This window comes from Oncorhynchus nerka, linkage group LG5 (genome assembly GCF_034236695.1).
Source record: "Oncorhynchus nerka isolate Pitt River linkage group LG5, Oner_Uvic_2.0, whole genome shotgun sequence".
In the NCBI taxonomy this organism is placed as follows: domain Eukaryota; kingdom Metazoa; phylum Chordata; class Actinopteri; order Salmoniformes; family Salmonidae; genus Oncorhynchus; species Oncorhynchus nerka.
In genome coordinates, this window is record NC_088400.1 from 45,570,922 (window position 1) to 45,588,181 (window position 17,260).

The following is a 17,260-nucleotide window of genomic DNA, read 5'->3' on the forward strand; positions in this document are numbered from 1 at the left end:
TCCATTTTCAAGGCTTTACCGCACAACGCTTCCTGGTGTATGATACAATGATAAGCTGTCAGCTCACCTGTCGCGTTTTCCTCTTGCATCTTTTCCCGTATCTTCGCCACCAGTCCGCTCCTGTGTCCACACATCGCAGGTGCTCCGTCGGTTGTCAAACCCACGAGTTTTTCCCAAGGCAGCTCCATCTCATTTACACATCTTGACACCTCTTCATACAAATCATGCCCCGTAGTTGTGCCATGCATAGGACGTAAAGCCAAAACTCCTCTGTCACGCTTAGGTTGGAGTCCACTCCGCGGATGAAAATTGACAACTGGGCAATGTCAGAAATGTCGGTGCTCTCATCCACAGCCAAGGAATATGCAATAAAATCTTTTCCCTTTTCACAAGCTGCTCTTTTAGATTGATGGACAACTGGTCTACTCTCTCGGCAATGGTGTTTCTGCTCAGACTCACATTTAAAAAGAGTTGCCTTTTTTCTGGGCAAACTTCGTCACAAACTTTAATCATGCAGTTTTTGATGAAATCCCCTCCGTAAATGGCCGGGCTGATTTAGCGATCTCTTCTGCCAAAATAAAACTGGCCTTGACAGCAGCCTGGCCTTGTGATTTGGCTTTTTGAACAGAGCCTGTCGAGATTTGAGGCCTCGTTTTAATTCCTCTGCCTTTTGTAGCCTTTGTTCCATGTCCATATTCTTGTTTTTGTCCGCGTGTTTCGTTTCATAATGTCGTCTCAGATTATACTCTTTCAGTACCGCCACACTTTCTCCACACAGAAGACACACAGGTTTTCCAGCTACCTTCGTGAACATATACTCCGACTCCCACCTTGTTTGAAACCCCCGGTTCTCAGTATCCACCTTCCGTTTTGCCATTTTTGATGGGTATCTGAAAGTTAATTTTACTGTGATGCTGACGACTGCTGTGCCAATAAATATTGAAATGAAGCAGCCTACTGCTCGGTGCGTCACCTTTGCATTGTGGGAAATGTAGTATTGGTGCGTGTAAAAGATCTGCGGGCTGCCGGCTTGCTGCGGGCCGGTTCTAATAATAAATCAAGATCATCCCAGGGGCCATAAAAAACCTTCTTGCGGGCCGGATGTGGCCCGCGGGCCTTGACTCTGACATATGTGCTCTACAGAAACCAATACCAACCAGCTCGAAGGGTTTTCTATTAAAATCTCCCTCTCAGAGAAAACAACCATCATACTATTGGTAAGGTAAACAACCCTCTGAGGCAGGAAATCTGTTGCTCCCATCACCTGCTAGGTCATCAAATATCCTCAAGTTGTCAGCGGTCATAGTTAATAGAAATGTTTTTTTTTAAATGTTGGTTTTGAGCATAAATAATGTGTCGTCCTCCTGCTCATTTGAATAGACAGATGGTAATTACATTTCTAACACGCAAGTTTGAACATGTCCATGGAAAGATTAAATGAATGGATTAAAATGAGGAGGAAGAGACCAATTGGATGCTTCTTATTGCTCCATGCTAAATTGCGTTGTCATGCAGGCTCTGGCAAATTACCATCAAATATTATCAGCAGGTGACTTGAGTGTGCCCAGGTTCTATGAATTTCTTTCACTTGTGAGTCATGTTATACTTCCGTATTTCAGCCTAAACCCAACTGAGACTGTGATGGATAAGCTGAAATGGATAAGGAGAAAGGACTTTTCAGCTCCTACGTGGTTCTAATTTGCAGCACCAGAGAGACTAGATAGATAAGCTATGAGCTAAAAGTTCCTACTCAATAGCAAACCCTGAAACATAAGCGCTAACTTGGTTTCCTCTCAAAAGCTGTTGCAAAAAAGGTTAATAACTAGCATGCGGTATATGCCTGTTGTAAGCAGGCATCTGTGGCTAACTGTGCCTCCTCTGTCTTAAGGGGGCTAGTTAACATTTGTGTCTTTAAAGATTAGTTAGCATCTGTAGCTAACTGTGCCTTCTCTCTGTAGCAAACCCTTAGTTAGTATCTGTGGCTAACTGTGCCTCCTCTGTCTTAAGGGTTAGTTAACATTTGTGTCTTTGAAGATTAGTTAGCATCTGTAGCTAACTGTGCCTTCTCTCTGTAGCAGACCCTTAGTTAGCATCTGTGGCTAGCTGTGCCACCTCTGTAGCAGAAAAGTACGGGTTAAATAGTATATGTGGCTAACTGTATCTCCTCTCTGTTTGCAGCAACTGCTGAAGATGTGTGAAGAAATGAAACAGCGGGAGGCAGAGATGGAGAAGACTGTGGAGGACAAACAGCAGCTGGAGAGTCAAGTAAAGAGCCTCAAGGAAGGACTGCAGAGCCTGAAAACACTGACAACACACACACCACAGGTCAGTAACACACACACACAACACATGCACACTTTACAGCTTGTTTGAAAAACTCCTGGGGTTTGAAATGGAATTACAATATCGGATTTGTGCTGTAATTGTAATGAAATTAGTTCAAAATGAGTTTCAATACATGAGAAATATTTCTGAAATAATTGGTCTGCTACTGGAACCCAGGCTGTGGTAGACTTGAATTACAGTGTATTTAATTTAATTCCAAATGGTATTGCATTTCTTCAATATCCCAGTGTCAGCTGATCTACCCCTATATATATATATATATATATATATATATATATATATATATATATGGGGTAGATCAGCTGACACTGGGATATTGAAGAAATGCAATTACATATATTCTAGTGTCCCCACTAGACATTGATTTCAAATAGTTAATTTGGAATCCCATAGAGAGAGGGTCAAATAGAATGCCATATACAGTGGTGAGAGAGAGAGAGACAGGTAATTTAGAATGGATAGAAAGAAGAGGGACAGGTCATTTAGTGTTATAACCCGTGTAATTTGGGTCCTGGATGCAGATTGGCTAAAACGGTCTTTCAGTCATGTGTACTGTATATCAGACAATATACCACGAGTATGACACAAAAATACAGTTCTATTTATGTTGGTAACCAGCTTATAATAGCAATAAGGCACTTCTGGGGTTTGTGGTGTATGGCCAATACACACGGCTAATGGCTGTATCCAGGCACTCTGCTTCGGGACTTGCCGAAGAACAGCACTTAGACGTGGTATATTGGCCAATATACCACATCCCCTCGCGCCTTATTGCTTAAGTATGCCATATATAGAGAGAGACGGGTCAATCCTCTTTACATCAAACTGGCCTATTCAAACTAACTACTAGTTTCACCACCACTTTATCAGAGGAGGATGAGCTGGCCAATCAGCGGTGTACTCCCTGATTCAAATGTGTCGGTCTGCGAACCCCAAACTGATCCAAATGTAACATGCATCGGTCAGACTGCATGTTATGTTTGTTAAAGTAACTGTCCAGTGGTTCCAGATCCAAATGTTTTCTCATATCATACTTTCTACCTTCCAAAAATACCTAATCTTTTGTGACAAATGATGCATCCTTTCCTTCAGTGTCAAACTGCATTTACCTGTGGTGACAGTCATTGATCTCTTAGTCGTGGCCAAAAGTTTTGAGAATGATACAAATATTAATTTTCAAAGTCTGCTGCCTCAGTTTGTATGATGGCAATTTGCATATAATCCAGAATGTTATGAAGAGTGATCATATGAATTCCCTCTTTGCCATGCAAATGAACTGAATCCCCCAAAAACATTTCCACTGCATTTCAGCCCTGCCACAGAAGGACCAGCTGACATCATGTCAGTGATTCTCTCGTTAACACAGGTGTGAGTGTTGACGAGGACAAGGCTGGAGATCACTCTGTCATGCTGATTGAGTTTGAATAACAGACTGGAAGCTTCAAAAGGAGGGTGGTGCTTGGAATCATTGTTCTTCCTCTGTCAACCATGGTTACCTGCTAGGAACACGTGCTGTCATCATTGCTTTGCACAAAAAGGGCTTCACATGCAAGGATATTGCTGTCAGTAAGATTGCACCTAAATCAAACATTTATCGGACCATCAAGAACTTCAAGGAGAGCGGTTCAATTGTTGTGAAGAAGGCCTCAGGGCGCCCAAGAAAGTCCAGCAAGTGCCAGGACCGTCTCCTAAAGTTAATTCAGCTGTGGGGATCGGGGCACCGCCAGTACAGAGCTTGCTCAGGAATGGCAGCAGGCACAGTGAGGTGAAGACTTATGGAGGATGGCCTGGTGTCAAGAAGGGCAGCAAAGAAGCCACTTCTTTCCAGGAAAAACATCAGGGACAGACTGATATTCTGCAAAAGGTACAGGGATTGGACTGCTGAGGACTGGGGTAAAGTAATTTTCTCTGATGAATCCCCTTTCTGATTGTTTGGGGCATGCGGAAAAAAGCTTGTCCGGAAAAGACAAGGTGAGCACTACCATCAGTCCTGTGTCATGCCAACAGTAAAGCATCCTGAGACCATTCATGTGTGGGGTTGCTTCTCAGCCAAGGGAGTGGGCTCACTCAGAATTTTGCCTAAGAACACAGCCATGAATAAAGAATGGTACCAACACAGCCTCTGAAAGCAACTTCTCCCAACCATCCAGGAACAGTTTGGTGACGAACAATGCCTTTTCCAACATGATAGAGCACCTTGCCATGAGGCAAAAGTGATAACTAAGTGGCTTAGGGGAACAAAACATTGATATTTTGGGTCCATGGAAACTCCCCAGACCTTAATCCCGTTGAGAACTTGTGGTCAATGCTCAAGAGGCAGGTGGACAAACAAAACCCCACAAATTCTGACAAACTCCAACCATTGATTATGCAATAATGGGCTGCCATCAGTCAGGATGTGGCCCAGAAGTTAATTGACAGCATGCCAAGGCGGATTGCAGAGGTCTTGAAAAAGAAGGGTCAACACTGCAAATATTGACTCTGCATCAACCTCATGTAATTGTCAATAAAAGCCTTTGACACACACTGAAATGCTTGTAATTATACTTCAGTATTCCATAGTAACATCTGACAAAAATATCTAAAGACACTGAAGCAGCAAACTTTGTGGAAATTAGTATTTGTGTTTTTCTCAAAACTTTTGGCCATGACTGTAAGTCAATTTGCATGCCGAACAACCCCAGACACTATCAGTAGCCTAGTCAAACTGCGCACTGTGCCCAGCTTCGTGTGCTGACCAAGGCAAGTTTAGGTTCCTGATCTTGCACATCTACGCAGCACCTTCAGCATTTAAATAGTAATTTGGCTTGCGTGACATTAGGCTTTGTCATTGAACTAATAATCTATGTAGTTTGATTTTTATTTAGAATGGAAAGTGTTTATGCAACAAATGTTAGTGCATCACATCGAAACGAATCTCATCGAATCATTCTCTAATTAAACCGAATCATTTCAAACTAAAACATATCGTTCCTGGATTGTATTGGAGCCCTTGACTAGAGATGGGTATCTTTAAGATTTTAACGGTGTTACTACTCTTACTGATACTGCTTATCGATCTGGTACTTCATCGGTTCTTTTTGTTATATTTTATGAAAAAAACGAAAGACATTAAGGACAGAATTAACATTGCTTTATTTTCTGAAATGTTAAATAAAAAATTGAACTATTATTTTACAGCAAAAGAAACAGCAATGTTTTGAACAAATCACTATTATCGGCTCTAATGTTGTGATGGTGAAAATGTAAAACCTTTTTTTTTTTTATTCCTGCAAAAGAAAATACAGTGGTATAGAGCAACACGGGTGGGGCACGCAGGTAGGCCGCAAAAGGACTAACAGTTCTTATCAGTTCTTCTGGAGAAAGATCAATATATTTGCCTTCTCTGGCAGAAGTCAGGACCTCTCCTGGCTTATTGTGTTCCCTGCAGTCGAAAATACCCTCTCGCTAGGGGTGGAGGAGACTTGAGCACAGAGGTAGCTTGTTGCAATGTTTGTGAGGAGGGGCAGAGTAGCTCACTTCTCCCACCACCACATCACAGGATCTTCAGCAATGGGGATGGGAGGCAGGCCTTTGTAGAGCTCGACCTCTAGGTCAACACAATCGCTGAGGGTGAGGGACGAGGTGTTCTGTTGGATCGTCAACCTCAACTCCCTGTCCTCCTCTGAGAACAGCTCCTCCAAGGCACCCCTTGTTTTGTACAATGGAGGGACTGCCTCCTCTATTTCTTTCTCCTTCAGACTCCTCCTCCTGTTGCTGGTACTCTGTGTCTGTCTTCTCCGGCTCCTTTGACAGCCTTGGTGTTGCTCCTGTCACATTGACCTCAACAGTTGCCTTCCTCAGCCTGTCTCAGGTGGCGTCACTCACCGGCCTCCCTTTAAATCTGGGGTCCAATGCTGTGGCCTCATGCAGGAAGGCATGAATGTCCTTATCCTGATAGCGCTCTGAGAGATTTTCCCACACCTTCTCTTTGATGGTTGCCACAAATGTTGTATCTTCATGCTCCACAGTTTAGTGCTCTAGCAGTTGTTGGAGGATGGGTATGATCTGTCCACAGGTGGCATTATTTTCACATGACACACATTGTGGATGTATAGAGGATTCTCATGAGCTGGACATACTCCTCAGCCTTACGGAAGTCCTCGTCCTTCAGACGGTCCAGGTTGTCTTTGGTCAATGCTTTTCGCAGCCGTGGGTCCAAGGCTGCTGCTTGGATCGCTGGATTCCATCTTGTCTTGACATCAAGTATGAGTTTTGAGTGTTGCGGAAGACCTGAAACAACAAGGAAAAACAACATACATTTAATTACAGCACACTTGAATATTTAATTAAATTGTTAAATGAGGGAATTTCAAAATAATACTTTAACAGGGTGAACTGGCTTCTTACTAAGTAAGGCGCTGCTCCTTTTCCTTCAAGATTGTTTTGGACATTGAGGATCTCTTGAACCACACGAACACTACTCTGATTCGGGCTGCCCATTTATCAATGGAAGTCATTTTGTAGATTTTCTGGGATGCCAGATTTAATGCGTGCACAAAGCATCCTATTTTTAGGATGTTTAGCCTCTTGATGGCAACATCCATATAGCCAGCATTATCAACAGTCACAGCTACAATCTTGCTTGCCTCTATCTCAAACTCTTCCAGAATGTCTGAGATCTCCTCTGCCACTACTTCGCCTGTTTGCGATTTGTATACTGCCCTGGTGTGGAGGACCTTCTGTTTTACACTGCCCTGGCTTGTGTAGGGCACTGTAACAGTGAGATAGTGGTCCTGACAGAGGCTGGTCCACCCATCTGATGTGATGGCCAGCTTTGGCACGTCCTTCAGCTCAGTGATCACATTGACATTTTCTACACCATACCAGGTAGGAATTAATGTATCACTGAGGTAACTCCTGGAGGGAGTGGTATATTTGGGGTTTAGTGCCTTGCTCATCTCCCTACAGTAAAAAAAAAATTGTTTTCATGTTGTTGAATTGTTCTTCTGGATTGGGAATAGCGAAAATGCATCATAGACGAATGGCTTAATCTTATTGCAAATTAGAAATGGTTGGTGAGACAAAATGTGCAAGATAATGTTTATGTAGCAACAATAAATAGGAAATGTATGTTCTTAATTTCTCCAGTATCGAAAGCAGAACTGATAACGTTGGAGCTTATCGTTACTACGGTCTTTCATAATTTAGCCCCAGGGCCCGTTTAATACCGGGTTTCGGTACCCATCGCTACCCTTGACAGTACCAGTCAAAAGTTTGGACACACCTACTCATTCTAGGGTTTTTCTTAATTTTTTACTATTTTTTACATTGTAGAATAATAGTGAAGACATGAAAACTATGAAATAATATTTGAAAACATGTAGTGGAATGGTGCAAAGCTTGCCGCCCTTAGACTCTGGGCAGTGGAAACGCGTTCTCTGGAGGGATGAATCACATTTCACCATCTGGCAGTCTGACGGACAAATCTGAGTTTGGCGGATGCCAGGAGAACGCTACCTGCCCAAATGCATAGTGCCAAATGTGAAGTTTGGTGGAGGAGGAATAATGGTCTGGGGCTGTTTTAGTGCCAGTGAAGGGAATTCGCTACAGCATACAATGACATTCTAGCTGATTCTGTCCTTTCCTGTTTCAGCATGACAATGCCACCATGCACAAAGCGAGGTCCATACAGAAATGTTTTGTCGATATCGGTGTGGAAGAGCTTGACTGGCCTGCACAGAGCCCTGACATCAACCCGATCGAACACCTTTGGGATGAATTGGAACGCTGACTGCGAGCCAGGCCTAATCGCCCAACATCAGTGGAAAGCCTTCCAAGAAGAGTGGAGGCTGTTATAGCAGCATAGTGGGGACCAACTCCATATTAATGCCCATGACTTTGGAAATAAATGTTCGAGGAGCAGGTGTTCACATATTTTTGGTCATGTATTGTACCTTACTTAGATTAGATTACCCCTAGGCGCTGAAATGTGTCACCAAGCAGTGATCCATGGGAAATATGGTCATTATAGCATGCGTACGTACAGAGATGAATCATTGGAAGGAAGATAAATCAATTTGCAGAGGGCGTTGCTCTCTATATTTGTGGTCAGTGTGAGTGTTTGTGTGTGTGTACACTCATGTCTACTTACATAAGAATCTGGCATGTTAGACAGTGTTGGCTTTTCTCATTTTTATAATTGACTCTAGCTGGAGATTTCCCTACAAGATGACAGAGGGAGCAAGGAGAGGGCTGATCAAGTCAATGTAGGTGGAAAAGGGCTGTGACACTTGCTCTACTTTTTCTCTTTCTCTTTCCCTCTCTCTCCCTTTTCCTCTATTCCCCTCTCTGTTAGTGTCTGTATCCTCCCTATTTCTCCTCTCCTCTCTCTTCTCTTCCAGTGACATGACAAATCATTACAGGCCAATCCAGTGCAGAATGACTTTATTTGTTGCCAGATAAATCAACCTTACACAACTGGGTTAGGAAGTCAAGGGCTTGTCCAATCACACACACATAATAGCATAGTGAGGAGTATTAGCCCACCACGACTGGGTCAGACAGGGCAGCGCCCACACACACAAACACATCAGTCATACAGACACAAACACCATTCCGTCCCTCCCTCCCCCTGCCTACCTGTCAGAAACCCACAGTAACCAACAGCTTGATCATTAGTATCGCTAGGACTCTCATCTCTCTCTCTCTCTCTTTTCTCTCTCTCTCTCTCTCTGTTTCCTCCCTCTGTTAGAACTATTGCCATCGGCTCCCTCTGTATTTTCTCCCCTCTCTCTGCCTCCTTTGTCTCTCCCCCTGTGTGTGTGTGTGTGTGTGTGTGTGTGTGTGTGTGTGTGTGTGTGTGTGTGTGTGTGTGTGTGTGTGTGTGTGTGTGTGTGTGTGTGTGTGTGTGTGTGTGTGTGTGTGTGTGTGTGTGTGTTTACATAAGAATCTGACATGTTAGACGGTGACGGCTTTTCTAATTTTCATAATTGACTCTAGCTGGAGATGTCCCTGCAAGACGACAGAACGAGCGAGGAGAGAGATAATCAAGTCAATGTAAGTAGAAAAGGGCTGTAAAATCTCTCTCTGTTCCTCTTTTTCTCTATTCCACTATATTTCTCTTTCTATCCTCGCTCTTTCTCCTCTTTTCTCCTCTCCTCTCCTTAGATCATTACATGACAGATCATTACAAGCGAATCTTATGCAGGAGGACTTTATTTGTTGCAGGATAAATCACCCAACACAACTGGTTTAGGAAATCAAGGTCCTGTCCCATAATATAGTGGTTCCCAAACAGTGTGCCTTGAGGAACTCTCAGGTGTGCCATGAAACCTTTCCTAATTTAGATCATTTAAATATTTTTACATTGACATATAAATGTGACCTCTGAAATGCACATGGAATTTGGACTTGCAAGCACTAGTACCGATCAGATAATACATTAAATGGCACATGGTTACATCTGTATCGTTGGTTCAAGTACAGTACATTGCAGGCTGATCTTACATTTGCATCATTTGATGGGTGCGCATCACAAGCATTAATTTGGTTAATTACGCTTTGTCTGTAATAATTTATCACAGGCAAATTTAATTAGGCTAAGCGAGAGTACACGCATGGTGCCCAAATTTATGACATATGTCGCGCAGCGAGAGTCGAGGGGAGACGAGCAGATTCGGTTCAATCAGTTGAATCAGTCGTCCTGCTTGAGCCCTTCCCAGCTAGCTAATAATGCTTGTGCTAGAAACTTCAGCGAGATTTTGAAACTTGTCAGAGTAATTTTTATCTGAGTAATTCTTTGCTTTTAATGACTACCTCATCTCTGTACCCCACACATACAATTGTCTGTAAAGTCCCTCAATCGAGTAGTGAATGTCAAGCACAGATACAACCAAAAATACCAGGGAGGTTTTTCAATTGCTCGTAAAGAAGGGCACCGATTGGTAGATGTGTAAAAAAAATTAAAAAGCAGATGCTGAATATCCCTTTGAGCGTGGAAAAGTTATTAATTAGTCTTTGGATGGTGTATCAATACACCCAGTCACTACAAAATGCAGGCGTCCTTCCTAACTCAGTTGCTGGAGAGGAAGGGAAACGCTCAGGGATTACACTATGAAGCCAATGGGGATTTTTAAAACAGTTACAGAGTTTAATGGTTGTGATATGACAGAACTGAGGATGGATGAACAATGTTGTAGTTACTCCACAAAACTAACCTAAATGATAACCAGATAAAATATTCCAAAACATGCATCCAGTTTGCAACAATGCACTAAAGTAATACTGGAAAGAAATGTGGCAGGGAAATGTACTTTTTTGTCCTCAATACAAAGCGTTATTGTTTGGGGCAAATCCAACACAACATATCACTGAGTGCTAGGGGTGTGAGCGTTTAAACTTTGAAACGAAGTTGGGATCCTTAACGTTATGAAAGATCCCTACCCGAAAAACAATGTTTTTCTTTTGTTCGTTTTTTTCACTTAATTAAAATCACAGTTCTGTTATGACAAAGCATATTATTGTTTTTGTTATAGCCGATAGTCTTGCGTGCACAGGGCTGCCTGCTCTTCGTTTTTTTTTCATATGAAATTACAGTAGGCTACCGGTAACCTGTATGATTACGCTTTTTAGGCATCATGGAATGTGGTCCCATGTATGTTTGATTGTCTGTCTGTTAGGGTAGGCTACACTACAGTTTTTTAAATGCCAACATGATGCCAACAAGAAACAGACATTTTACTTGACAATAAGGGAGCGGGATTTAAATCCACAACTTGGCAACCAGAATTGTCAATAAAATAATATTGAGCTGCTGCGCGCAGCCTGCATGTCTGCTGCCTGTGCGCAGACCACTCTCTCCTAAAAAAGTACTTTAAAGTTTGTTAAATACAGTGACTTACCAAAACATTTAGTTTAAATAAAACACATTGCTACCCTACCATAAAACACTGCATAAAAAACTATAGCAGCACATCAATCAGTGACGTTTATTGTTGTAAGGGAAAAAATACAGAACATTTTACAAAGGAGCAGAATTCTACTGTCTGAAAAGGTACAGACTTGATGTGGCACTTTTTTAATTGTCTGAAAAGTGTTGTCACTATCGACATGTTACTGTAACTGTGTTCTATGACTGTAAATGTTTGTGGTAGATATAACTTTATTCCTCGGCTGTAGCGGTCATACTTGCGTAATAGGACAATTATTCTGCATTGTAAATGGACTTGGATAAAAAACTCCAAAAAACTATTCATATCAGTTTAAAAGTTAAGCAAAATGGTTAATTGTCACACCCCTACTGAGTACTACTCATATTTTCAATCATGGTTGTGGCAGCATCGTGTTATGGGTATGCTTGTCATCAGCAAGGACTAGGGAGTTTTTTTAGGATAAAAACATAATACAACTAACTATAAGCACAGGTAAAATCCTATAGAAGAACTTGGTTCAGTCTGTTTTCCAACAGAAACTGGGAGATTAATTCACCTTTCAGCAGGACAATAACCTAAAACACAAGGTCAAATCTACACTGGAGTTGCTTACCGAGAGACACATTGAATGCTTCCGAGTGGCCTAGTTACAGTTTTGACTTAAATTGGCTTGAAAATCTATGGCAAGACTTGAAAATTGCTGTCTAGCAATGATCAACAATCAACAGAGCTTGAATATTTTTTTTAAGAATAAAGGGCAAATATTGTACAATACAGGTGTGCAAAGCTCTTAAACTTATCGCCGCCAAAGGTGCTTCTACAAAGTATTTACTCAGGGGTGTGAATATTTATGTCAAATTTATATTTCTGTATTTAATTTTCAATAAATTAGCAAAAAATTCTAAAAACATGTTTTTACTTTGCCGTTATCGGGTATTGTGTTTAGATGGGTGAGGAATTTTTTGAATTCATTTGAATTCAGGCTGTAACACCCCAAAATGTAGAATAAGTCAAGGGGAATACTTTCTGAAGGCACTGTACATCAGTCACAAACACACATACCTGACCCTCCTTCTGCCAGCCTGTCAGAAGCCCACAGTAAACAAAAGCTTGATCATTAGCATCGCTAACACTCTCAGCTTTCTCTCTCTATCTCTGTTTCCACCCTCTGGTAGAACTATTGCTGTCGGCTCCCTCTCTGAATTATCTTCCTGCATTTGTCTCCCCCCTGATCTTCCATTGCATCTGTCTGATATGAGTGTGTGTGGTGTGTTTTCAGGTGCTGCTAGGTACTGATTGTCTGTGTGTGTATGTGCTGTCAAACAATTAAAATAATTAATCTCATCATTTTCTGTAGTTAATTGTGATTAACAGCCATTTTTGAATTTGCTCAAATTTGACCATAAAGAAAGATGTTTCTATTTAAAAAGCAGTGCATTGAGTTACAGGCATACTATGCTGTGGGACGAAAACACAAAATAATCTGTATCAGAAACTAAATGCTTCCAATATTTAAGTAGGCCTGCCTACTCCCTCGATGTTCTTAAAGTTTAACACTTGAGCGCTCACTAATACACACACACTCAAGTACTGTTAAAGTGACAGCCAGGCATTCTAAATGAGTGTTCTCCCAATTTCAGATTGTATGGTTGACTACAGGAAAAAATAACTGGCTCTACAAAGAACAAAGAGCATTTAAACTTGCCCAACAGTGTTATGAATTCCACAGAAAACAATGACAACAGGTCAGCCCGGTCTGAATTAATGTAGGCTAAAACAACCATTAGATCTAGCCTAGACGACTTCAACATGCACTAGTCCACAAGCTACTACAACTAGAACTGGGATAATTGCGATAAATCTTTTGACCTGAGACCTATAACAAAAACAGTAGCTAAATGGAATGGATGTCCTGTTCTGATTAAAATAGTTGTGGGAAGTTAGTCATATCAAGAGGCATTCAGCCAAATGGCATTGTAAACATTATTTTGGTTAGCTAGTGAGCTAACGTTATTATAATTAGCTAGCTATTCTGTACAAATGATCTTGTGGCTGTTATCTAAAGAAATGTCTGGGAATGTGTTTGATTGAGCTCTCTGTAAGTCAAACCTGTGAGCATAGTGGATTCTTCAAACAGACAGCGCTACATAACAGCAGTTGCCACCGAGTGCAGTGTCTGTGAGGAAACACATATGCTTAAAAAGGGCCCATGCGGTGAAAAATGGAGATTCGATTAATGACATCAATAAAATCATTAACGGCATTAACTTTGTGTGTATGTCGAGGTTATTATAGTCAACGAAAACTGAAACTAAAATAAAAACAACAATTAGAAAATCTATTTAGTAACCTGAAATTAAACTAAAACTACTAAAACTATGTAAAAAAAAAATATTTAAAAAATAAAAATTGTTAAATTGTAGTTTTTTTCTTCTAATATTTGGATAAAAATCAAGTGGTATTCAAGTTTTTTTTTTCAACTTTTACCAACTTGCCGACCAATGACTGGGCCAAGCTAGAGCAGCTTGTGAAGTTCCTGGATCCGTTCGCAATTCACACCGACGAACTTCAAACTGATAGACAGTTGCTGTCTGATCTGGTGCCGTGCATTCTCAACCTTGAGGCACAGTTGCAGTCAACTACTGTGGTAAAACAGTTGGCACAGGTCCTCCTGAAGTCACCGCATCAGCGCTTTGCATGCATACTGAATCCTATGGCAGCCAACTTTGAGCCAACCCCTGCAGCATGTTGCCTGATGGACCTAAGGATGTGACTGGCACTTTACTCAATGGAGATAGAGCCACTGATGAGGGAAGCAGAGCCTTTTGTACTTCAGTAATTAGAGAGAACAGCCGTGGAGCAGCAGGACCCCAGGAAGATGCCAGCACGATGAATCATCTCGACCAAAGTGCTTCAGAAATATAGCTTCCTCGCATCGAAGATTGTGTTTGAGGTCACTGTCCAGCTGGATGGTCAACCTGGCAGAGCATTTAGTGTTACATGTGAGCTGCGGAAATACCAGTTCTGGCAAGCAAGGATGGCTGTTTATCCAAAAAAGTGCATTGTGGCACTGGATCTGGTTTCTTTCCCTGCATCCCAAGAGTTTTTGGAGAGCTGGCTGGCTGTTAACTGATATATTTGTGAAGTGTTGTACTGATTATGTTTTTGCTGTTGTTGCAGCTGTTTTTATTAGCCCTATTTGAAGGGGTTAGTCAGTGATGCATGTTTAATATTACATAAACATGAGTCAAATTTGTTCCGGCGCCGACAGAGATGGCCGCCTCGCTTCGCGTTCCTAGGAAACTATGCAGTTTTTTGTTTATTAACGTGTTATTTCTTACATTAGTACCCCAGGTCATCTTAGGTTTCATTACATACAGTCGAGAAGAACTACTGAATATAAGATCAGCGTCAACTCACCATCAGTACGACCAAGAATATGTTTTTCGCGACGCGGATCCTGTGTTCTGCCTTTCAAACAGGACAACGGAATGGATCCCATGCAGCGACCCAAAAACGACCAAGAAGAGGGAAACGAGGCGGTCTTCTGGTCAGACTCCGGAGACGGGCACATCGTGCACCACTCCCTAGCATTCTTCTCGCCGATGTCCAGTCTCTTGACGACAAGGTTGATGAAATCCGAGCAAGGGTAGCATTCCAGAGGGACATCAGAGACTGTAACGTTCTTTGCTTCACAGAAACATGACTCACTGGAGAGACGCTATCCGAGGCGGTGCAGCCAGCGGGTTTCTCCACGCATTGCGCCGACAGAAACAAACATCTTTCTGGTAAGAAGAGGGGCGGGGGCGTATGCCTTATGGCTAACGAGACATGGTGTGATGAAAGAAACATACAGGAACTCAAATCCTTCTGTTCACCTGATTTAGAATTCCTCACAATCCAATGTAGACCGCATTATCTACCAAGAGAATTCTCTTCGATTATAATCACAGCCGTATATATCCCCCCCAAGCAGACACATCGATGGCTCTGAACGAACTTTATTTGACTCTTTGCAAACTGGAAACCATTTATCCGGAGGCTGCATTCATTGTAGCTGGGGATTTTAACAAGGCTAATCTGAAAACAAGACTCCCTAAATTTTATCGGCATATCGATTGCGCAACCAGGGGTGGAAAAACCTTGGATCATTGTTACTCTAACTTCCGCGACGCATATAAGGCCCTGCCCCGCCCCCCTTTCGGAAAAGCTGACCACGACTCCATTTTGTTGATCCCTGCCTAAAGACAGAAACTAAAACAAGAGGCTCCCACGCTGAGGTCTGTCCAACGCTGGTCCGACCAAGCTGACTCCACACTCCAAGACTGCTTCCATCACGTGGACTGGGACATGTTTCGTATTGCGTCAGATAACAATATTGACGAATACGCTGATTCGGTGTGCGAGTTCATTAGAACGTGCGTTGAAGATGTCGTTCCCATAGCAACGATTAAAACATTCCCTAACCAGAAACCGTGGATTGATGGCAGCATTCGCGTGAAACTGAAAGCGCGAACCACTGCTTTTAATCAGGGCAAGGTGACTGGTAACATGACCGAATACAAACAGTGCAGCTATTCCCTCCGCAAGGCTATCAAACAAGCTAAGCGTCAGTACAGAGACAAAGTAGAATCTCAATTCAACGGCATGTGGCAGGGTCTACAGTCAATCACGGACTACAAGAAGAAATCCAGCCCAGTCACGGACCAGGATGTCTTGCTCCCAGGCAGACTAAATAACTTTTTTGCCCGCTTTGAGGACAATACAGTGCCACTGACACGGCCTGCAACGAAAACATGCGGTCTCTCCTTCACTGCAGCCGAGGTGAGTAAGACATTTAAACGTGTTAACCCTCGCAAGGCTGCAGGCCCAGACGGCATCCCCAGCCGCGCCCTCAGAGCATGCGCAGACCAGCTGGCCGGTATGTTTACGGACATATTCAATCAATCCCTATACCAGTCTGCTGTTCCCACATGCTTCAAGAGGGCCACCATTGTTCCTGTTCCCAAGAACGCTAAGGTAAGTGAGCTAAACGACTACCGCCCCGTAGCACTCACTTCCGTCATCATAAAGTGCTTTGAGAGACTAGTCAAGGACCATATCACCTCCACCCTACCTGACACCCTAGACCCACTCCAATTTGCTTACCGCCCAAAAAGGTCCACAGACGATGCAATCTCAACCACACTGCACACTGCCCTAACCCATCTGGACAAGAGGAATACCTATGTGAGAATGCTGTTCATCGACTACAGCTCGGCATTCAACACCATAGTACCCTCCAAGCTCGTCATCAAGCTCGAGACCCTGGGTCTCGACCCCGCCCTGTGTAACTGGGTACTGGACTTCCTGACGGGCCGCCCCCAGGTGGTGAGGGTAGGCAACAACATCTCCTCCCCGCTGATCCTCAACACTGGGGCCCCACAAGGGTGCGTTCTGAGCCCTCTCCTGTACTCCCTGTTCACCCACGACTGCGTGGCCACGCACGCCTCCAACTCAATCATCAAGTATGCGGACGACACAACAGTGGTAGGCTTGATTACCAACAACGATGAGACGGCCTACAGGGAGGAGGTGAGGGCCCTCGGAGTGTGGTGTCAGGAAAATAACCTCACACTCAACGTCAACAAAACTAAGGAAATGATTGTGGACTTCAGGAAACAGCAGAGGGAACACCCCCCTATCCACATCGATGGAACAGTAGTGGAGAGGGTAGCAAGTTTTAAGTTCCTCGGCATACACATCACAGACAAACTTAATTGGTCCACTCACACAGACAGCATCGTGAAGAAGGCGCAGCAGCGCCTCTTCAACCTCAGGAGGCTGAAGAAATTCGGCTTGTCACCAAAAGCACTCACAAACTTCTACAGATGCACAATCGAGAGCATCCTGGCGGGCTGTATCACCGCCTGGTACGGCAACTGCTCCGCCCTCAACCGTAAGGCTCTCAAGAGGGTAGTGAGGTCTGCACAACGCATCACTGGGGGCAAACTACCTGCCCT

At 43.0% G+C, this 17,260-nt stretch overlaps 1 protein-coding gene across 4 annotated transcripts in view; it reads left to right on the top strand.

Annotated features, from left to right (window-relative positions):
• The window catches only part of LOC115129601 (ecto-NOX disulfide-thiol exchanger 2-like), a 164,989-nt gene that overhangs the window by 133,959 nt on the left and 13,770 nt on the right, over positions 1 to 17,260 (top strand). For 3 of the 4 annotated variants that reach the window (XM_065018692.1, XM_065018689.1, XM_065018690.1), the window contains exons 10-12: positions 2,179 to 2,325; positions 8,538 to 8,594; positions 9,328 to 9,384. In XM_065018692.1, coding sequence (XP_064874764.1) covers positions 2,179 to 2,325; positions 8,538 to 8,594; positions 9,328 to 9,384 — 261 coding nt within the window. Of the gene's footprint in view, positions 1 to 2,178; positions 2,326 to 7,981; positions 8,233 to 8,537; positions 8,595 to 9,327; positions 9,385 to 17,260 lie in introns of those variants that run through there. The other variant, XM_065018691.1, reaches the window with a different exon arrangement.